The 23,728-nt window shown below is 37.6% G+C and overlaps 1 protein-coding gene across 4 annotated transcripts in view; it reads left to right on the forward strand.

The window, feature by feature from the left end:
• Positions 1 to 15,886: 15,886 nt before the first annotated feature.
• PEX5L (peroxisomal biogenesis factor 5 like) overlaps positions 15,887 to 23,728 on the forward strand; it is a 157,671-nt gene continuing 149,829 nt past the window's right edge. For 3 of the 4 annotated variants that reach the window (XM_008705296.2, XM_040621565.1, XM_040621564.1), the window contains exons 1-3: positions 15,887 to 15,912; positions 16,625 to 16,784; positions 18,267 to 18,338. In XM_008705296.2, the coding sequence (XP_008703518.2) occupies positions 15,887 to 15,912; positions 16,625 to 16,784; positions 18,267 to 18,338 (258 nt within the window). Of the gene's footprint in view, positions 15,913 to 16,624; positions 16,785 to 18,266; positions 18,339 to 23,728 lie in introns of those variants that run through there. The other variant, XM_040621566.1, reaches the window with a different exon arrangement.

Here is a 23,728-nt window from a genome sequence, read left to right on the forward strand (position 1 = left end):
GCTGATTTCCTTGGAGGCCTGTGCAAAAATACATCAGTGAATTCAGTCAATTCCAAGACCAATGCCAGAAAAAGCATTCCAAGTCCATCCTCCATTCTTCATGACATAATGTGTGTACTTGTCTTTTAAAGTTTTATCTTGAAAATGGTATTTTACTGATTTTTCAGTAAAGAATCTTCCAAAATAGCATAAAAAATATACATCCAAGTTGGTTACTGTATAAACACCAACTTGCCAGACCATGGCAGGTTTTGCTGATATCTTCATTCAGGCTTGTTACCTGTAATTTGGCTCCTAAATACATTTGTGTCTCCACTTTCCACTCCCTTCAGTGAATTCTATACCTTGTGGCCTGATAAGTTTTTCTGAGCAGGTGTTTACACATACACATAAAGACAATTAAGCACCAACATATTCCTTGTGGAGAAACGTATTTTAACATCCAGTTTCAACTACTTCTATTTGTTGCTTTAGAATGGAGACTTAAGCTTGTCGCAGCCCTTTCAGTTAGCCAGGAAAAACTGATTTTGACAGAAATGAGGTAACTGTACACAGCAGGTCATAGAAGGCACTAAATCCACTTCAGTGTTTGAAGTAATGCTCTGCTGTATGGGCTTAGCTTCTTTCTTTAATTAATAATTGTCCTTTCTTAATCACCATTAATAATCAACTGACTTCCCAATAGTTTAAAAAGAAATCATAGAATTAACAACATGAAAGATCATCTGGTACAAACCCCAGCTTTGAAAATGGAAACACGGGTCAAAAGAGTTGCGATAACCAGCCCTCCGGGGGAAAAAAGTGACGAAAACAAGGCTAGGACCCAAATATTGACAAGACCAAAAGTCCTTCTCTACCTACTTTCCAAATCCACCATCTGTAGTCATTTTTTTCTCTGTATCCTTAATATTTTGCACCATCCTGAAACACACTATAAAAAATCCAGTTTGTGTTAAAAGTAGATTTAACAAAGAGATGAACTTGAAAAGGGTTAGCAACGAAGGCTCGCTGCTGGGGTTCTGCTCCAGTTACTTGACAGCAGCACCTGAGTTCGGGATAGTCAGCTTTTTGTTAGGGAGGGAGGTTGGTCAGGCCAGAACTCCTCATGTTGCTTTGGTTTTAGGTTCACAGGAAAGCCAGCCGTCAAGGGGATGTTTTGATGTACCCATGAACTGCAGCTAAGCCATTCAGGGTCTTCTTAAAATAAAGCTCTACTGGGTTTTCTCAGTACAGCCTTCTAAAAGTTGACACAGCAAGGATTGCTTCTCACCAGGTTCTATTTTTAAATCCCAGTCAAAAAAAAATTTTTTTTTAACCTCAAGATTGAGTTTCTGAGACATCTTTGGTGAGTCTTGCCATCTTGCTAGAGAGATTCCTTAGCGCTTATACACTGTCAACTCAACCTGTTAGAAGAGGGAAGAAAGGAAAGGAGGGAGAGAGGAAGAGGGAGAAAGGAAGGAAGAGAAGGAGGGAGAGAAAGGTAACAGCTAATAATAGCTAATATATATTGAGTGTATTATATGTGTCAAGCACTGTTCTTAGCACTTCATATGTATTAATTAAATTTTTTCCCTTGACAACTCAAGAAGATAGGTTCTGATATTATTCTCACATGAGAAAACTTAGGCATAGAAAAGTTACATAACTTGCTCAAAGCTATGCAGCTAGGATATGGTAGAGCTGGCTTTAACCCAAGCAATCTGACCTCAGGGACTGACCTCTTACCTTTTCACTCTATGTCTTTGAGTTGGATATTTGTCTAAAAAAAGTACTAAAGGGCTGTTGACTTTTCTTAAATTCTTGCTTTTTCTACTTAATCAAACATGCGTTCTTGCATTATATCATTCCAGCTGTCAGTCACATGGAAATATGCTGGAGGCAGGGGGCTGAGCTGAAAAGAATCCCACCTTCTGGATTAGTCAGAAAATCTTATGTTCCAATTGTGCTCTGCTACTTAAAGGTTGTATGACTTTGGACATGACCCTGAAAAACAAATCCTGAACCTTTAGGACTTTCCATTTCCTCACTTGAAAACTAAGAAAAATATAAACAAACTCATGGTATAGCAAACAATCCTCCCCAAGGTAAATTTACTATAACAAACTGAAATTCTTAATGAGTCATTATCATTTTATTATTGTTGCGTGAAGTTGTGTTTATGCAGAAAAAAAGTTATGAGATTGTTCCTATGAGTGCCAGCTGTTATGATCATTGTTCTTATTTGGTATCGATATGTACATGTACTGTGTTGAGATCAATGTGCAAGACAGATAAATTAATACATTAATACATCTCTGCTGATGAACTGCTTTTTCCAGAAATTCTTACCTCCCTTAACTGCCAGAATCTGACTCATCTTGTATGTCCATACCCAGCCTCATCTCACTAGCATTGCCCCTAAACATCAGGTAGTTGAAGAGCTCTGCAGGAGTCACCAGGAAGTCTGACTCATGCTTTCATCCTGTGGGACTTCTTTTTAGTCCTTTAGTGCTGAATCTTCCTGCATCTGCAAGTAGGGCTCAGAAGCAGGTTGCCTTCTGTACAATAAAATGGGACTGAGGTGGGGCAGAAAGGCCCCAGAGAGAAACTGTAATCAAGACTTAGGTGGGTCATCCAAATGGTACATCTTTCTGAAGAAAGTCAGTGGACAGGGGCTCCAGGTCTGAAGCCAACAGGACCCAAACTAGGAAAATGAGAATGGGGTTTAAAGCTAAGGTTGGATGATCTTGCCTGGATTCTCAAGGCTTATTATGTGGCTCTAGCAGCCTGAGATGGAGATAGGGAAGAAGCCATTAAATGGGATGTTGTCAGCAGCCACTCAGTGCTGGTTTGGACCAGTCCTGGTAAGCAGAAAAGGGATATATTGACTATATTGACCTATCTGGTCACCTCTAAATTTGAGTGCTAAGTTGAGGTGTAGGTCAACAGCATATATAGAATGACCTCCGATTTCTCACTTGGAAACTGTTCTGTTGTTGTTCAGGCCTGCAATTGTTCTAGAGCTTTATTATACATCATTTATCTATTTCTGTCTTATTGACTGAGCCCTTCCATATTTGACCTAAGAGTTGGGTGAAACCCAAGCTACTCTGGCCTTGTGCAGGGTTACACTGCTAGGTTAAGTGGGAAAAAATTATAATAACAGGACCTAATATACACAAAGCAGTATTGCACATGCCTTGGCTGGGAGAAGTCAAGATCTTTGACCAAATTCAAAATACTCAGCCCTTATTTTTATTGTACAAGAGCTGAAGTGCATAGTCTATGCTGATGATAACCAAAAGGCTTTCTTTTTCCATTCAAAGATGCAAAAAGAGCACAGGAACATAAGGTCAACAGAACTGAATTTGATTCTGTGTTCTAGCTCTTTCTAGATGGACAAAGCACTTTTTGTCTCTCGTTATCCATTTCCTCAGATTAAAAAGGAGAATAATACCTACCTTCATGGACTGGCCAAAGAAAAGTAAAGGCTATAAACTCTGTCTAAGTATTTGTAAACCCTAAAATTATAATCATTAAACATAATTTATATATATAGTAAGTAACACACAATGAAATTTGTCATAAGACTAACTGGATAATTCTTGACGTGGTCTGTTATGGAATTTCTCACCGGAATCGAAAAGAGATAAATCAGCTTTGTTTATCCATCAGAGAGAAGGAAAATAAAAACTAATTTTCCAACGGCAAAGTGTTCTACCACCACAGAACAAATTTATAGTCGTTCTAATATAACAGTGGTTTTCAAACTTTTGTCCCAAAGACCCTCTGTATTCTTTAAAAAATATTAGGACCCCGAAGAGCTTTTGTTTATGTAGATTATGTCCACATTGGGCATTTCCTGTGCTAGAAAAGAAAAGTAAAAAAATGTTTAACTATGTACTTATTAATCTTTTAAAAACAGCAATAAAACGTTTTACATGCTAACACCAATAACATTTTTTGTAAAACCTCTGTTTTCAAAACAAGTAGAAGTTTTGGTGAGAAACGTGGCAGTATTTTACATTTTTGCAAGTCTCTTTGATAGAAGAGCTTAATAGAAGAAAATTGGATCCTCATACCTGCTTCTACGTCTAATCTGTCACAATTTTTTTCTTTTTGGTTGAAATAGAAGAAAAATCTGTCTTCACAAACATGTACAGTTGGGAAAGGAAGGAGTATTTTCATAGCCTTTTCAAATACTTATGGATATTCTTTGGTTCTACACCAAAACTTAACAGGTGATATTTCTTAAGGTTTGTAGCAGTGTAGAATCTGGGGTGATATCAGTGAACTTTGCGTACTTTTTACATTAATATCCATTGGTTTTCCTTACATTTTGGATGGATCTTTAACTCATGCATGGTTTTGATAATTTGCCATGCATTGGTCATTTGAAAAATATTGACACACTGAGTTCTTCGTATCTTCAAATGTTGCCATACTTCATTATACAGTATCAAAAAATACTTCATCAATATCGCCGATCTTATGAGAAACATCTTTATTGAGAAATTAGCAAGCTGACAGTGGCAGATGTGTTTTTCAAAATTCTAGCTTTCACTGAGAGCTTGAATTTTGGCAACAAATATTGTTGGTTGTTTTCCTTGAAATGAAAATCTCTCTTCATTTATTTTCAAGAAAAAAAATTGCCATATTCCTAAGTTTGTGTAGGGATAGTTTGTCCGTCCCTCATTTTTAAGTAAAAATAATATTACAGTTATTTTTACATGGTCAGTCCTTTTCCCAACTAGTACAGTGTGGTGCCACCTTGATTCATGCTAAGGTGCTGGTGGTTTTACCCACTGTTGCTGCTGTTACACCATTAATACAAACGTCAACACAGCAAAAAGGTAAATAATGTCTTAATACTATTAGAAAATAGTTTTGACTTCACAGGCCTCCTGAAAGAACCTCGGAAACCATCAGGGTTCTGTGGACAATACTTACATGTTATTTCCTCTTATGTGTTAAATGTGTTCTTCAGTCTAGTGGTTTCCAGGATTTCTTAAACTTTCTTAACAAAAACTGGTAATATGAGGTGGATTTTGATGTGTAAGGTAGATATGGATATGTGTTAACATGAAAAGATATCCGCAATATACTGTTGAGTAAAAAGAGAAGTTTGGTATTTGTACTATAGTCACATTTATGTCATAAAAATACATATGTATGTATATATGAACATTTATTTATACATCTATATGTGTAGGTGTATAAACTTTTTTCTGGAATGGCATCAACCAGAGAGATTAAGAGGGGTTAGAAGTAATGGGAGTAATTAATCTTTTTTTTTTTTTTTGCCACAAAGCAAAAGTATTTCATCAAATATTTACTGAGCACCAACAATGTGATAGGCACACTTCTGTACTTTAAAAATAATTTTTTTAGCATTTCTTCTAAGGAGAAGATGTTGCTCTTACAATTTTAAAAAGCTTTTTCCATTTGGGGTACCATACTATCCATGGCAATTTAGCCACGTTCCTTACTAAAGCCTTGCTTCTTTCCTCTTTAAAACCTCCATACTCACCTACCCCGGACAGTTAGACAAGAGTGCAAGAGTTGTGTTTTGTTTTTTGTTTTTTCTTAAGATTGCAGGAGTTTTTAAGGATTATTAAAGTGTATATCTACTTCCAAAGATGTATTTAAAATAATTTAGCATCAGTCACTCTTCTGTCTCTCAGTAATATATTATCAATATATTATTCACTTCGGGGCATTAATCCAAGATTGCAAGAAGAGTCTTCAAATCCTTGGAGTGCTCCCAGTCAAGCTGATATGAATGGGCTTCACACTCTTCATCACTGAAATTGCTCTGTGTTGTTCAAGAAGTCTTTCTCGTTGTCTTTAAAATTTTGTGATGACCTCCATAACAGAAGTATCTGAGATTTGAGGTTTGATTCCTGAAGAGGAAAAGAAGGAAAAATGTAAGATTAAAATTGGAAGAAGACTTTTGGTAGTCCTCGACACTCGCTGGGAGGCTGTAGTCTTGTAGCAAGATGTTCATTCTGTAGCTCTGAGGTTTGTTTACCTGTAGCTGAATATCTTCAATATTTTTCATGTAACATGTACTTGTTTTTGACTATCAGAACAAAAGAATGTCTCATTAAGTAGCAAGAATCCCCAAACTTTGAGCAAGAAGATAAATGTTGTGGTTGATTCTGCCTTACTGTACCTTACCTTACTCCAGCTTTCCCCTATTACAAGGTTTTATCCTCTGACAAGTTAAAAACAAGTGAAATGCAATGGAAGCAAGTGTTTTTTTTAAAACCAATCTCTAAATATGCCATTTCAATTCTTTTAAAAACACATTAAGCTTGATGATATCACAAATACACTTGAGTAAGTATACATCTTTTCAATATTTTATTACTCCCCAGGCGGTTCAATTCTTAGGTTTGCATCAAGATGTCAGAAATCACAATAAGTCCTTTTAGATGTTCTGCAGCACTGAACAATTTCACATTGTATTTTTTAAAACAGACTCTCTTTGTTGTTGTCCAATAACAAGAAACAACAAGAAAAGTTTAGATATTGCTTTAAGACTTGGCAGAATGCAAAAATATGTATCCTTTGCTGAGTGCAAAATGTTTTCCTGTCTCAAAGTACATTATATCTGTCTCTAGCTATCAGTCCATCTCTGTATCTCTCAAAAGCTTTCTTTTTGTTTCATCGAATTTTTCCTAAAATGATTTTAGATATTACCAAGTTGCATGAGTGCCTAGAGTGTGTCAGTTGTAGGCCCATTGGCTGCTCATTTAATTCCTGACTTCAGAAAACAGAGATGCTTTTATTACTTACTTACAGTAGCCAGTGTTGAAGAAGTAATCTCATGATACAGAGTGTGATGAATTAAGCATGTCTTAATAAAAGGGGTGTGTAGTCAACGATTTTGGCTTATGTTTAAACAGACTCCATGACTGTCACCCACCAACCATTTCAGTAGCCCCCAGATGTTCTCCCTGCCTGCGGTCTTCTTTCCTCCAATCCATCTCCCACCCTGTAACCCGAGTGGGCTTCCTAAAGCACAGATTTGATCATGTCACTCTCCTGCTTAAAACCCTGCAATGGCTGCGCATTGCCCTTAACATAAAGATGTGATTTTTAAGACTCCGCCTTCCTCTCCAGCCTCATCTGGCATCACTCCCCCAAGCCCCAAATCTGCTCTAGCCCCACCAGCCCCCTCTCAAATGTTAGAAGGCCCTGCCATCTCCTCGGTCTTACCTCTTCTGTACTTCCCACCTCATCACTCTTCTGCGTGTCTGTTCCCCGAGTACACACACATACACCAGCACTTCCGTTCCACTGGGACAGCTTCTACTCAGCATTTGGATCAGTGTTTTGTAAAGTGCGAGATACATGAAATGTTTAAGGCACAAGAATAAAATGAAAATACTTCATACTCATGCTATGGAAAAATAAAACCATATTCAAGAAGCTTCCTATATCCCTTATCTGATCACCAAATAAGAGAGTTTTTATAATTGTTCTTTTTTGAAGACCATTTCTTTCTTACCAGCTGATAAAGTCATATAGAATTTCCTATAAGAATCACTTAAGTGTCAAGACACTGTGTGTATTCAAATGCATTTGTGCTTATTTTTTCCAGTAATGGAAATATCAAACTTGGTGAAAATGTCAGAAGTAATCCACCGCCTATTACATTTTTGTAATAGTACACATTACACACTGACTGAATCAGCTTCCCTAGTGCTAAAAGGATGGTCATGCATCAACATGAAGCAGCCATCGTTCCAGACTAAAATAATTTTGCCTTAACAAACTCAAGTACTTGAATGTCCAACACTGCCGCATAATCTACTTTGCATCTTCTCAAATTAATTTTGCCTTCATGACCCAAATATATAATTTCTAGACATTAAACCCCTTTTTATTTGAGCCAAGGATTCACAGAATATTTGAGCTCAGGTGTTTGGTCACAATGCTTTATATAAATGAAATTATTTAAAGTTTGCCTTTAATTATAAGCTGTTGTATTTTCCCCCAGTTAGTAGTAACACTTTCTGTATCAACCAAGGTGTTAGTTGATGCTTGTCATAAAGTAGTGTATGCAATTGGCTATGTCTTTTAGACTCTGCTGTTTTAATCTTTTCATTTTTCATGTCCAGTGGATAAACGAGCTATCTGTGGCCCCGATCTTTCTTGTCCCTGTGACTTAGAAGAGTTCCCTCAACAAGTAGTTACCCGGAAGCTTTTATCTTCCAGAGAAGATGGATAGGAACCCCAGAACTGCCCACCCTCTAGGGATTGCCATGTCTTACTTGTACTGTTGTCATCAGTGAATTTATAAGCCACTGGAGAAAAGGGATGGATTAAAGAAGCCACACGGTAATTGATAGAGAAATGATGAGAATTGTGGTGTTGATTTAGGATTCCTAAGGTCATCAAGGCCATGTGGGAGAGCCCAGAGGTGAGGGTGATGGGTGTGCCTCCAGGAAATGTTGTCATTTTGGGGAACAGAAGGAATTTATTCTAAGCTGTCATGTCTGTCATGTCTGTATGTAGATCCACATGGAAAAAAAAAAATCCTCAAAATTCATTTGAGCCATAGCAGAAAGGCTGGTTATAAGTCAATCAGTCACATAGATGTAGCTTACTGGGAAACAGTTTTAACTTTTTCCATGGATTTTGTGGCCAAGCACAAACTCTGGGCTGACTCTTCTTGGAAACAAAATTTCATAAACAAGTTTTTCTTGAACATGTGTCAAAGTGTCAAAACAATGTGCAAATTTAGAGAACGTATGACAATAGAGGCATAACATGGTTGAGGAACAGAAAGCTTATAGAAGCAACTAGGGGTTTTTTTCCTTTATTTTTATTAAAATAAAAAGGTTGCTGTTTTTTTTCACAAGGACATAAAATCATCATGCTCTGATCAGCTGTTATAAAAGAAGTCAGTGGCAGGTGTAGGCCAGGTGTGCTGACTACCAATGAGAGAGAAAAGGAGCCCCTGGAGAGGCCAGTGCGGTACAGCTGTGTTTGAGGTTGGATAACACGGTTCCATCCCCATCCGCTAGGGCCAGAGCATGTAAAAATAGGATATCGTGTCAATGGGGATCAGAAGCAGAACATCAAGTAACAGTTTCAGTTTTAGATTATTTCTTTTTTTTTCTCAAGTGACAAGGTATAGAATACATAGTTTGCCCTTTTATTCGTTTTCTTTGGGGGGAGAAGCTTTTAAAGGTTTTTTAAGGGAGGTAACTTTTTAAAGTGATAGTAGGATTCATTTGCCATTCAGGGCTCCAAACCAATGTCAGTTCTCTCCAGTTCTTTACCTATCTTAGACCAGCAACCACTCCGGTCCTGCTGTTCGAGTGACGACAGGTAAAAATGTCAACTGGCACTGCTTGTTAGTTTCACCTTGCTTTGGAAGTAGCACCAAGACTACGTAATGCCAAGAAATCTAGCAGATTAAAACATATCATTTTTCAGCCATTGACGGAAAACAATTTTTTTAAGATTTTATTTATTTATTTGGCAGAAAGAGAGAACAAGCAGGGGGAGGGGTAGAGGGAGAAGCAGACTTCCCACTGAGAAGGAAGCCCAATGTGGGGCTAGATCCCAGGACCCTGGGATCATGACCTGAACCGAAGGCAGACGCTTCACCGACTGAGCCACCCAGGTGCCCTAGAAAACAATTTTTGTATATCGGTCATTGCATACTACATACCACTACGTATATACCTTTAAAAACCAAGGCTAGAGAAAATGCAAAAAAAAAATTTTGTAGAGATAAGAATTTCAAAATGAAAGAATTAGACTCAATTTTCCTGTGAAGAAGGACATCATGTTTTGTTTGTTTGTTCTTTGAATGTGGTTTTGTTTGTTTTGGGGGACTGAGGCGAGCGTTTAAGAAGAGTTTACTTATTGTCCTCAATGTCATGTGGAACATTGCTGACTCTGACATAAACTGAAATTTCAAGTTTAATTTTTGTTTTCTGCCCACTTAATCTCAATAAATCACCCAAGCACTATTCCTCAGACCATATGCAACCTTTCTGAGAAGGCGTTAGCCTTCTGAGCCGGTTGAGGCTTGCTACTTTGTTGCAAATTCCAGAGGTGAATACTTACTATGTAGCCCACAGTAAAGTGAACTTGTTTGCAGAAAACAATGATGGTCAAAGAATATGAAATTGAGGACCTGATGACTAATATCAACTGAAACTGCCTGTCATACCATGAATTTGTCCCTTCGAAGAGTTGAATTGTTTGATCGCTTGCTTTTGACAGAACTATAAAAACCCCAGCCCTTTGATCAGAAATTCTCTTCCCTGATCCTGGTGATGGGACCTATCTCCAGCACTTCATGCTAGAAATGGAGTTCACTGATTTGCTTTTCAAACGAAAGCAACAAAACTCGCTGTAGGGAAACAACAAATCCTGAACTTTTAGTGTTCTTATTTTGGAAGCTTACTGAACCAATAGTTTTGCTTTCCTCAGTTTTAAAAGTAATTTAAATTAAAGAAGCCTTGGTGGAAAGACGGTGCAGCAATGTGATAATATGTACTATACTTTCAAAATATATCACAGCAGATAGACCCAAAAAAGCAAGTATAATAAAATGTTAGTGGTAGAATCTAGGAAGGAGGCGTTCAGGTGTTCATTGTAAAATTCCTTTAACTTTTCTGTGTGTTTGAAACTTTTCACAATAAAATATTGCAAAGATATATAAGACGGCACATACCTGATATGAATTTGTATACTTAAGAAAATGTCGTTCCATAATGACATAAGCCTTAGTGATTATTTATGTTGAATTCTCATCTTTGGAAAACTTGGAAAATTAGAAAATACTTTTAAGAGCTTTATGAACTCTTCAGGTTATTTTCTACAGACCACAGACACACTAAAGACAGAAAGCCAGTAAGGGGGTGCCTGGGTGGCTCAGTCGTTAAGCCTCTGCCTTCGGCTCAGGGCGTGATCCCAGCATTCTGGGATCGACCCCCACATCAGGCTCCTCTGCTGGGAGCCTGCTTCTTCCTCTCCCACTCCCCCTGCTTCTGTTCCCTCTCTTGCTGGCTGTCTCTCCCTCTGTCAAGTAAATAAATAAAATCTTGAAAGAAAGAAAGAAAGAAAGAAAGAAAGAAAGAAAGAAAGAAAGAAAGAAAGAAAGCCAGTAAGGAGGGACTTTGAGGCTATAGTGAAAATTGTACTGTGTGTCACTGCCGTTATATTATCTGACAAGTAAGTTTCTGGAATGTCTATTTTCCCAATTTGATTTGACTTAAAATAAAAATTACTAAATATTTAGACATATGCATATGACTTAGAATGCAGCTTAAAATACACCAACATATTTATTGTCCTTGTATTTCTTTTTTCACCCAGCAATAAACCTTTACAACTGAGTTTGATTGCCATAGGTGATATTTGCCCAAACCTGGCCCAAAGCTAAAAAAAATTGTATCCTGTGGCTCTTTTGTTTTACCATATGTATGTTTCATCATACCATAACATTGTTTTACTGTATATGTTTTACCACACCACACTGAGGGTCAGGCAGGGGGACACAACTGTAAATGTCTTTTAAAAAGAAAAAAAATAGTCCTTGAGAAATGCCAGACTTAAGAAGCCCGTCTGCAGATGATTCTCTGTAATGATGACATTTTTCCTTCAGAAAGTTGATTTCCTCCATATATATATATATAAGAAAAATAAAAGATCTAAAAATTATCCTTTTAATTGCAAAAGTCTGTCCAGGTTTATGTCCTAAGCAAAGGGAAACTCTCTCGAGATCTAACTCCAGATACCTCCTTCTCCCTCATTTCCTGTTTCTCTTTTTGTTGTTTCTTTGGCTCCCACAGCCATGGTGTTTGTGGCTGTGCTGACACTGTGGATCTTTAAAAAAAAAAAAAAAGAAGAAGGGACATGGGACCCAAATGATGTCAAAGAATTGGGAAGCTTAATATTATAAAGGAGAGTCAAGAGGAAAGCGGCATATTAAATGCAATAAACAAAACATTCACTTCACCATACTATCACACTTGCCACAAGGGACAGAAGCAATAACTGTAGCATGAATCTCCACATTTTTTTAAAAAACAAGCTTTTATTCCTCCAGAAACATAATAAAGGAAGGGTAAAGCCCTGACCCAAACATTTTTCTGCAAAGGAGACTTATATGAGTCTTTTCTATGGCAATTTTATGGATCTCTCAGGCAATCACACTTTGTTTATTTTCTTTTTTACTATGAAAGAAATTCTTTCTTATTTCAAAAAGTACTCCCAAGTATAAAGAGAAGACATAGATCATGCATAATTCCATTTCCCAGAGAAAAGGACTGTTCATATTTGGTACGTAACCTTATAGATTTTTCTCCTAGAAATATATATCATGTAATTGTAAATTTTCAAAGAGAAGCATGCAGTTTTTCTCCAAAAGGCCTTTGTTCTCACTTTCTTGCCTCATGAATTCTACCCCCTCATTCTCTGGCATCCCCAGTTTCACTTTCTTCCCTTGTAGCCTCTCGAACTATAAATGTACTCAGGACCTTTACAGAAGGGAGGAGGGAAACTACAATTTTCCCAGTATTCTTCCCCTCTCTTTTTTCTCATTCCACTCCCTCTTCTTTCCCACCCTTTGTTTTTAAACTGTGGGAGAACACTAAGCACGAGATCTACCATCTTAATATATTTTTCCCTCTTTCTCTTTTCATTCAAGCTTTTATAAGGGAAAAGAAGTCCTTTCTCGGTATCTTTACTCCCTTACTACCAGTGTAGTCACTAAGTTACTCTGATTTTGGTTCCAGGAATTCTCTTCCTAAGGTCCTTGATGGCTGCCAGCATGGCCAACACAATGGGAGTTTGCACTGTATATCCTTACTTAACCTTTCATCAGCATTTGACACTGTCTAGAGCTCTTTTTTCTTTGATCGTGTCCCCCTGGTTCTCCTCTTACACGTGTGACCACTCCTACTCAGCCTCCTTCCCTGAGTTCTTTTCTTTGGCCCATTGTTTAAACGTAACAATACTTTAGGACTTTGGCCTTAGAAAACAGTCCTTGTGTTTTCTTTTTTTTAATGAGCTCATCCACTCCTGCAATTTTAGTTATCCCCAGAAATCTATATGTCCTGCCCTTATCTTTCCTCCGAGATATAGACCCATATATCCAAACAACATACTGGATCTTTCCACTCAGATGAACTTTGCAAAGACATCACAAACTTAGCACGTATCTTTTCAGCACATCATCTCTTTTCCCAATCCTCCTCCCTCTCATCGAGACACTATTCATTTGGTGGCAACACCATTTAAGAGCTGTAATAGTGCAAATAACAGCAGAGATGCTTTTTAAAATAATGCAAACTTGACCACTGAAAGATGTAATATTTACATTCATCCTGACATCTGTAGTCAATCACAAATTGCTTTGGGGGCTAATTCACACTATTACCTCTAAAAGTGGACTGCTAGAGAATCTGATAATTAGAAGTCCATTGGTGACTGTGAATACAATTACAGTAAATTGCAAACTATTGTAATTACCTCAAAAGTGAAGAGAAAGGAAGAAGCTGTTTGCTAGTGAGCATGGACCACTCTTTCAAATTTGACAGTGAAGAGATAAGAGAGATTAAATGAATGTCTTTAGGGGAAAGGAGATGTGAGGAAGTCTTCTTTTAGAATAGGGAAAGCTGAGCAATTTTGCAGGCTGTGGGAAGAAGGTGGTAGAGAAGAAGGGATGGAAGAGAGGGAAGATAAGATGATAGGAATTGAATATTGACAACCACAAAAAAGAGAGTGGGGAGGTCTTTGTTTTTTTGTCTCTATTATATATTCTTCATGTAACATTTGCTTTACTAAGTTCAGGTCTACTGTTTATCATTAAATAATAATAGTAATAATAGTAATAAATAAATAATAGTAAAAAATATTTTTAAAATATTTATATGTAATTTTTTGTTTTTACTTAAATTCCAGTTAGTTAACATACAGTATAATAATATTAGTTTCAGGTGTAAAATTCAGTGATGCAGCAATTTCATACAACATCTGGTGCTCATTACAAGTGCACTCCTTTTATTTATTTATTTATTTATTTATTTATTTGACAGAGAGAGAGACAGCCAGTGAGAGAGGGAACACAGCAAGGGGAGTGGGAGAGGAAGAAGCAGGCTCCCAGCAGAGGAGCCTGATGTGGGGCTCGATCCCAGAACGCCGGGATCACACCCTGAGCCGAAGGCAGACGCTTAACGCCTAGGCCACCCAGGTGCCCCATATGTGTAACCGCTGTGCCACCCAGGTGCCCCACAAGTGCCTTCCTTAATCCCCACCACCTATTAACCCATCCCCTCTGGTAAACATTGATTTGTTCTCTATAGCTAAGAGTCTGTTTCTTGGTTTGCTTCTCTCTCTTTTTCTTCCCCATGCTTATTTGTTTTGTTTTTTAAATTCCACATATGAGTGAAATTGTATGCGTTTGGGCTATTTCCATAATTTAGCTATTGTTGGTAATGCTGCTATAAACATCAGGGTGCATGTATCCCTTTGAATGACTATTTTTGTATCCTTTGGGTAAATCCATAGTAGTGCAATTGCTGGGTCATAGAGTAGCTCTATTTTTAACTTTTTGAGCAACCTCCACACTATTTTCCACAGTGGCTGCACCAGTTTGCATTTTTATACGTAATCTCTAACCTTTATATTTATTTACATTATTATTCTGTACTCAGGCAAAAATTGCAACCGAGGCTAATTTGTGCAATTAACTAAATAATGTGTTTCTTTTCCTTTTCAAAATTTCCTTCCTTTATTCCATTCCTAATAAGTATGAAGAATCCTTTTAATTGGACCTACAAACAACTAGTGTCTTTCAGTTAAAACTCTTACTTTCTAGTAAACTCCTATTCTAAAATGAATGTAGGGATCTTCATTTTTCAGGTCCTTATCCCAGCAGATTTTGTTGTTTTGTTGGGGGTTTTGTTGTTGTTGCTGTTGTTTTGTTTTGTTATTACTTACTTGCAAAATTTTCTTATATAATGCATTCCAGATCCATGGGCATGTATTGTTTTCCTATGCAGTTTATAAGTTTTATGGCTTATTTAATTCAAGTGAGTAAATCCACCTTTCTGTTCCACTTTTGTGGAGGAGAGAATGAAGGGGTGGGAAGCAGGAGGTAAATAGGGTTAAGGAGAGATAATGGAATGTCTGCAGAGAGGAAAGGTTACCAGTTAGACTCAATATTCTTAAGAAAACTGTGGATCAGATTCAATGATATTAAAAGAAGTTATCAGCACTAGCAAAGAACTAGGTGAGTCTCCTTGCCGTTACTCAGAAAGGATTCAGAATGGCATGGGGAAGATGGGAGATGATGCATTTGGGGTTTGACATTGGACACTTCTCCAGAGCTGAAAGCTTCTTATAGAGTGAGGTAGTCTTGGCAAATGACTGTTTTCTTTCTCTCTTTCCTCACTTCCCCCACCTCAAAGTCCTCATCCTTTTAGCTCCACTGCACGGATGCTCTCTTCTCAGCTGCAGAGAGGTGAGCAGTGCACAAAACCGACTATCAGCAGGCAGCATGCTAAGGCTGAGGAGGAGAGGGCCTGACCTTACTGCCTCAGTTGAAATCCTCAGCTCCACTGTCTGCCAGGGGAGGTGGGAGGGGCACAGGAAGTGACTACCCTCTCGCTTCTCCTCCCACAGAAGCCCTGCCTCCTTCACGCTTGGACAGTGGAGAGAGAGGTTAGCTTTCTTTCTCCTTCTAGTTCAGTCCTTTGGCTAATGGGAAAGACCACGCAGAAGCTATTGAGTTGCTTTTTGTGCTGGACAGAAGTGCATAGATAGAAGACAGGGATTCCTGGCTGGGAGGAGGGAGGAGAGCTGAAGATCTCTGCCTGGGCTGGCTGATCTAAGCAGTCAAAGTGGGAAGCTGAGTGCTTGAAAGAGGATTATGCTCGCACTAGAAATAAGCAGTAAGTGAGCGAATAACAATTATGGCTTAGAAAAGGATTAATCCCCCTGGGGTTATGGGGTGAACTCGAAAATATTGCTTAACTCTAGAGTAAAACTGTAAGGCTTCTGACTCCGTGTACAGTTGTGTGCTGTTTGGAGACTGGGGCTTAAATACAAAATCAGAGCTCTAAATGCCTCCTCCCACTCTTGGAAAATGCCAACTTCTACTTAGAGTAGTTGTGGATATAATCTCCTTCCCTGACCTAGCCTCTTCCCAGGAAAATAAACTCCTAAATCAGATAAGGAGTTGAGATTAAATTGGAAAGGTGGAATTTGGTGGTGGTAGAATCTCAGCCTTGAATTAAGTTCGGTGAATGCCGACATTGTTGTATCAGTTAGCAGTGATCTGTTCATCACAAGAAATTCGGGGGTGGGGCATTAAAAAGGGAATATTGAGAGCTTTTATGACAAAGAGGCTGAATAGTCCATACGCGTAGGATGAAATATAAAAATATATATAATTAATAATAGATGGGGTATTTTCAAAAGCATTAAACTAGAACAGCAGTCAGGAAACCTAGAAGTGCTAGGATAAAAATTAGTTAGAAAGGAAGAAATTTTAGTTTCAATGGTTTTTTGTGCTAGCCAAAAATTTCACAATGTTTATAAAGTCAAGACAATGATTCAGGGATACTTAGATTATTGTCATACATTATAAATACCGTTGCTGGGCAAGATCTGTGGTTCTTTGGTCAGCAAGTTCTGGCAATGAAACCACTGCCGCTGGTGCAAAGAATTCTGGGATGTCTGACAGTGGAATGGATGGAAGGACCCACATTCCATCTCTACTTAATGTCCTTTTGTCCAGAAATCGGGTCATGCAAATGAGCTACTTGGTACGTATACAGATCAATAATTGGAAAGGCATTTCTGAATGTTTTGCTTTAGAGGGTCTCTGGACAATATCTTACGGCAACCAGTAGACTAAGAGGATACAAAAACAAAGTCATAGGAAGGAAGTCAGCTTGATTGAAACCTACCCAGTTCTTTTTGTTTTCCATCAATCCTGAAATGGCACCTCAAATGAGGAGAAGAATAATAGAGAGAAATACTGTGGCCATCTGTTCTGTTCTAAGTGGCTAAATTCATTAATATATGAATGAGAATTCAGATTTTATTTATGCATCCTAATACTTGAAGATTCAGAAATCTCTTTATTACAAAAAAAAAAAAACTACAAAAATAGGAGATATGTTTGTTGGGGAGGAAGAATTGTGTCCCACAAGGTAAAGAAGATTTACATCATGTTCACTGAAGGATAAAGTTCTTCCCTCAAGGGATCTTAATATGGCATAATAGATGCAAACAAATATTTCTTAGTTCCCTTAATTCTCGTTGATGTAGTTAATACCTAAAGCAAGGATTGTTTTTGTTTTTAAATAATAACTGGGACTACAGCTAATTATGTAGTGAATTTTATTTTCCTTTTCTTACTGGTCCTCTACAGAGGTACTCTGATTTCTGAAATTATGAAGAAGGAATCTGTCATTTCTGGTATTCCTATCAGCCAGCACATTAGGAGAAAGGAAAAAAAAAAGACTCAGACATATTATTTTTCTCCTGTAACACAAGAGTGAAATGGTTAAAATGATCTATGACCTTTTCTAACTTTACAATTTTTGCTATGGGGAAGGTAGATGGGGATTGGTCACAGGGGGTTGGGGGGGTAGTGAGAAAAAAGACAAAATGCCAATAAGTGCATTTTTAAAAAATGGTCTGTATTCTTCCAACTTTTCAAACTACCTAATTTGGAAAATTATTTTACTCATCTTTTAAAAATTACTTGAGCTGTTTTTTTCAGTGTTAGTTTTCATCGGATTTATAAGCAAATGTAGAGAATCTGAAGATTCGTTATCTGAGTTGTATAATGCTTGTATTATTCTTTAAAATATAAAAGGGATTAAAATAAACATTTAATAGTTGAAGTCTTAAGCGTACTATAATTACTAAATGCAGTTTCAGTCTTTAAGAAAAATGGGCTGGGACTCTTAAGGGAGTTGTTTATCTAGCTCAAAACATTAAAGAATCTGTTTTGAAACTACGAAATTGAAAAAAAGCATAACAATATTCAGAAAAGGATTAAAGGTATAATTTGGATGAAAGAGGCTAAGCAGAAATACTTGATGAGTTCATTATAAGCCAGCATTTTAACAACAAAACATTTGCTGTTGTCCGTGAGAGACTGACATAAAGAATGATGTATTATGACTAGTGAACAAGGCTAAGTAAAGACTTTTATCTTTAAGCAGTATTAAGTGGGAGTTAACCTTATTAATGGAAAGAAACTAAATGATCATTTAAAATTATTCTTTCACAAGAAAAGTAAAGAAAAAGGATATGGAAAACTAAGCAGTGATGAAGACCTCGAAATAATTGTTGATCAAAAGCAGGTAAGTGAATGCTTCCATACATTTTCTACTGTCCTGCTGTAGACCTTTGACAGCTAAAGCCCTTTGAGTGTTCAGTCCTGCCCTGGTGGCTGTATTATTAGCCTGTCCAGCGGAGGCCTGCATAACAAGATGGATTTTGAGAACAGCTAAGCCTGCCCATATGATCCCTCGGACCCACTGACTTCTGCATGCTGTCAACATGCATGTTCTGTATGTAAGAATGATGAAAAATAAAGCAGAACAAGATCAGAGAACTTTTGGAAAATTACATGCCCCAGTGGAAAATGAATCAATACAATGATAATTTGGTTAGAAAAAAAAAATTAAGCAAGAATCAGAAAGTACGCTATTTTGAAAGTGAGAAAGCTACCATTAGTGTAAAACAATGAGTATGCTTTAAGGGGAGAGGGGTAAAAGACTAAAAATACTGGGAAGCTGAAAACATATATATTGTCCAATATACATCAATATATATCAGAATACTTGCAATGAATTTAGAGATTATTTAGAAAATATAAAAGAAGAAGCCACTAATGTTCTTTAATACTGCCTGTAATTTGAGAAACAGCTAGCTTGGATTTTATATGGGCCCATAAGGTGAAATGAAAACTGCTTAATAGACCATAAACAATGATATCAGGTAATGGAAGGTATCCAGCTAATGCCACTGAATTGGCATTGGCCCTTAACGTCTTTGTTAATTATCAAGGAGACAAGATAACTGCACATCTATTTAATGTGTGAGTGGCACTGATTCTGAGGGTGATGTCAGCTCAGGTGGAGACTGAGAAATAATTCAAAGGAGTCTGCGTAGATGAAGAGGTTAGAAAGAAAGCTGTCAGCAAGTTACAGAAAGGCAAGTGGTGACTAACATAATATAATTAAAAAAACATTAAAATAAAAAAATAAAAAAAAAGAAAGGCAAGTGGACTTTGGATAATCTCGTAATCATTTGTCTCGCATCGTGACGATTGTATTAAAGGAGCCATTGTGTATATTTCTGAAAAAAAGAAAGATGACCATCAGAAGAGAGCCATCAGAAATAGTTGAGTTAGAGACTTGCTTCTTAGGTCTGGAATAACTGAGATAACTGAAGTGGTCTTCTGGGAGAAACTCACCGAACACAGCATCTCCCCAGAGGTACAAAATAGGTTGATCTTACAGTATCCACGCAAACTGCCTTTGAATTCTTTTTTCTTGCCTTATCTTCACTCGCCTGCTCCTGAGTGAATTCGGGTGGGGGGTGGGGGCCAGGGGCAGAGGTTGATGAGGAATTTGGCCCTGTATTTCTACTTAGTGCCAGATTGTCAGTTTAGTTAATAAGATCAGTGGAGCTGGAGCTCAAGTGCTCTGCTGGGCTATCAACTATCATTTTAACGATGCCAGATTAATTCCTTGGGGCACAAGATCTCCGTCTCTCACAGATCCTATCCCCAGACTGGCATTCTCATTGAAGGATGGGACCCACCCAGTGAATGAACTAGTAAAATACAATTGAGTATATTAGGAGAACACATATACCTATCCATTTCTCTATTAAAATGAAAAGTGATTTTTTTTATTTCTCCCTTAATCGTGTAGAAGTTAAATGTTTACTCTTTTTTGTACTTTCATAGTATCATCCTACCCTCAAAGGCTGCTTGCTTTTTTTTTTTCTAAAGCTTTTTTTGTTTTGACTAAATTTTGGGATACAGAAAACCATAAAAGTATACATTGAGATCTTTGGCGTTGAAAGCCCAAAGGAGTCCTTGTTCTTTTTTTCTCATGGTACCTTTCACATTTATGTTGTTGTCCCCTACACGTTTTAATAACTGTTAAGAGAACCAGCTTTCCTTCTGTTTCAGAAAATAATGCTTTTCTTACCTGGATCAAAGGAGGGAGGACTTGACTTGCCCAGTCATCGTTTGCCTCTGTAGTTAACCATGTTTCCCCCAGGGCCCCTGAACTAGTTGGCACCCGTTGGCACCCGTTGGCAGTGACCCAGCTTTGCTGAGTCATTCATGTCAAAACACGTTTTAAAAGACGAGTCATTATGAATAGGAGTTGGCTTTCGCGTTTGCTGTTGGCACTAAGACTAGTCCTTCCTTTTGGGGAAGGTTTACTTGCTGGTGATGTCATGAGCAAATCTTAGGTTAAAACAATGACAGTGTTGATACCTCAAAGTAAAATATTTAGGATAACACTCTAATTAGTCTTGATAATACTACAAAAAATTCTTTCTACACTTAAGAGAACATCATCAAAAGTGTGTGTTGTGTTTATGTGTGTAAAACGTTTGTTTACTATTGGGGAGGAATCTTTATGTTCAGTTTAATTCTTTCCATATCTTTTTAGAGACATGGTAGATATTTGTGAGTCAATCTTCATATAATTGCAAATAGCTTTTTCAGTTAAGTGCTGCCAAAAGAAAATCTAGAGAAGATAAATAAAATAGTTGGAGTGATGTGCTGGGCAGAAGTCTACTAATCTCATTAAATCTGTCGTTCAGAAACTGTCATTGTATGAATGGTGTGCAAGCTATATGCTGTTTTATCAGTTGTGTGATTTGCAAGACTTGTACTTCCACAGAAAGTTCACAGTTTTGCTTATATAAGCAAATTAATAACAGAAGCAGCACAGAGTATGTGGATTTTGTTCTCGCTGGCCGCTCCATTCAAGGGAGTAAAAGGTGATTTCTATGTTATTTCTACGTGAGGAAAGTTGATTTTGAAAGTGTATAAGGTTTTATTCTTAAAAAGCAATATTGTGCTTCTCTCTTTGTCGAATGTTATTGCAAAATTCATTTGAAATTCATAGGAAAGTGTTCTAGAGAATTCATAGATTAGTGCTAACGTCCTAAGGTAACAGGTGCCATGTATAATCACACATATACACACACATATATAGTCATTTAAATATAGATGAATGACATTGGTGTTGGAGTCCATATTTTCCACCAGAAATCCCTAGAGTTTTCAGACTTCAAGCACAGGAAAGCTATCCAAGGAAACATATTAGATTAAAATCTTAGTGTCTTTAAACCCCAGACATTTGAAGACTTGTACTTCCACATTTTTTTCATTATTTTTATAATATGGTATTTAACTATACAATTATTACCTATAATTATAATATATATAATTAATAAATTGTGTATTTGGCTTTCCAGAATAAATATTAGAAGAGAAATTTTAAATATAAATTTCAGATCATTTTTATTATTCATTGAAATGTTCTTTCCTGATTGGAGAGGGGGTGAATCTTGCTTAGAAATAGATTTCATGTACAAATTAATTTCCTTTTGAAGTTACTGAGATTTTAGGGATGGGAGTGGGGGAGTAGATGGTCAAGTACCTTGAGTAAGGGATTAAAAACATTATCTACTTTAAATAATAAATTCATTCTGTTTTAAATTACTATTTTTAATTAGAATAGAGTCAGCTTAGTTCAAGGTTTATGATATGCTGGACCAAGATGACTTTTCTTCTAAAATGTTTTCGAATTCTACGTTAACTTAAAGGATGTATGTAACAAAGGGTAACACAAAATTATGGAATATTATAATTATATGAAGGATACAGTCACATGGTTCGAACATTTCAAAAGTGGTTTTAACAGTATGTCATGGATCTCGTTGGTTATAGGACTCAGAATTGCAGCTGCATAGCCTTCACTGTGGTAAGGTGGGGGAATGTCAAACGTCAGCCAGTTACAAGGGGAACAAGTGTACAGAGATCAGAGCAGTGGCTCTCAATTCCTAGCAGTCTCAGAATCCCCTGGAGGGATTGTTAGAACACAGGTTTCAGGACAGGGAGGGGGGCCACCCCCAGAATTTCTGATTCTATAGGTCAGGGGTAGGGCCCAAGAATTTGCATTTCCAAGTCCTTAGCTTCCACCGCTGGCCCCAGACCATATTTTGAGAACCATTGGGTCAAAGGAAATGATTATTATAGTTCTAAAGGGAAAAAATATATACATGACTTGTGATAAATTTGATATTCTTCAACCGAGCATTACCTGGAAATCTAAAAACTAGACAGAATTCATAGACATCCAACAAAATGATGCTGAAAACAAGAAAACCAGAGGTGCTTTTTACGACCCAGATTTGCAGTGTGACTAAATTCTACTCAGTACCCTGGTGATCTTCAATCAGGCTGAGGTATTTCTTTTTGTAAAATAATATTCTGCTCTTACCATCTCCTCAAGTTTCTCTGAGAAGATAAAATCCGTAAAAGCGCTTTATAAACTGTAAATCAGTATGTGAGTCATAACCACTGTACTAGTCTGCTCTACCCACCATATGCACTATCATAGACTGGTGGCTTAAGCAACACATTTCTCATGGTTCTGGAGGCTGGGAAGTCCAAGATCAAGGTGCTGGTGTGGCGGGTTTCTGATGAAAGCTCTCTTCTGGGCTTGGAGATAGGCAGCTTCTCACTGTGGCAAGGAGAAAGAGCTCTGGAGTCTCTTGCACTTATTAGGATCCTACCGTTACTGACTCATTTAACCTTTACCATTTTCTCGAAGGCCCTATCTCCAAATACAGTCGTACTGGGGCTTTGGCTTCAACATTTGAATTTGTCGGGAAGGGACGCAAACATTCAGTCCCTACTACCCTGCAATTTAGCAAAGAGGAGTATTGAGATCTAGAAAGGTGAATCGAGTTGCCCTGAATCCTGGTTAGGTACAGAGAGAGCCCTGGAAGTCAGCCTTCCCTCCCAGTGTTCAGTCCAATGCTCTTTCTATGACTCCACAGAGCTCCCTACAGTTACCCATTACCGGTCATCCCATGGGTGGGTCTTAAGCTGTTTTGCTCCAGTGTTCTAATTATATAAAATAACCATATACTGAAAGTATCATAATTGGCCGGTATTTATTTATTGAATCCCCGCAGGAATAACCTTTTCCATAAACACTTCTTAACTGTTTACTTCCCTCTTGGCCCCTATGGCTCTGTTAGGAGAGGAATGTCTTCAAAGTAAATGTATACAGAATTAGAGCTAAAAGGTGGTGAACAGGGGCGCCCGGGTGGCGCAGCAGTTAAGCGTCTGCCTTCGGCTCAGGGCGTGATCCCGGCGTTATGGGATCGAGCCCCACATCAGGCTCTTCCACTATGAGCCTGCTTCTTCCTCTCCCACTCCCCCTGCTTGTGTTCCCTCTCTTGCTGGCTGTCTCTGTCAAATAAATAAATAAAATCTTTAAAAAAAAAAAAAGGTGGTTAACATCCAGTCCCTCTTCCCTTCCCTACAAAGCTTCCTCAGGGAAGAGCCATGAAAAGCACCATAGAGAGGAACAGCATATACCTTTCTTAGCCCAAAACCTTTCTGAGAGTGTCCTTTTAAATTTATTTCTGCCTGAGCAGAAAGCAATGGAAACTAGAATTTCTGTGATTTTTCTCTAAAAAAAAG

The sequence above is a fragment of the Ursus maritimus genome, unplaced genomic scaffold (genome assembly GCF_017311325.1).
Source record: "Ursus maritimus isolate PB19 unplaced genomic scaffold, ASM1731132v1 scaffold_4, whole genome shotgun sequence".
Lineage (NCBI taxonomy): Eukaryota > Metazoa > Chordata > Mammalia > Carnivora > Ursidae > Ursus > Ursus maritimus.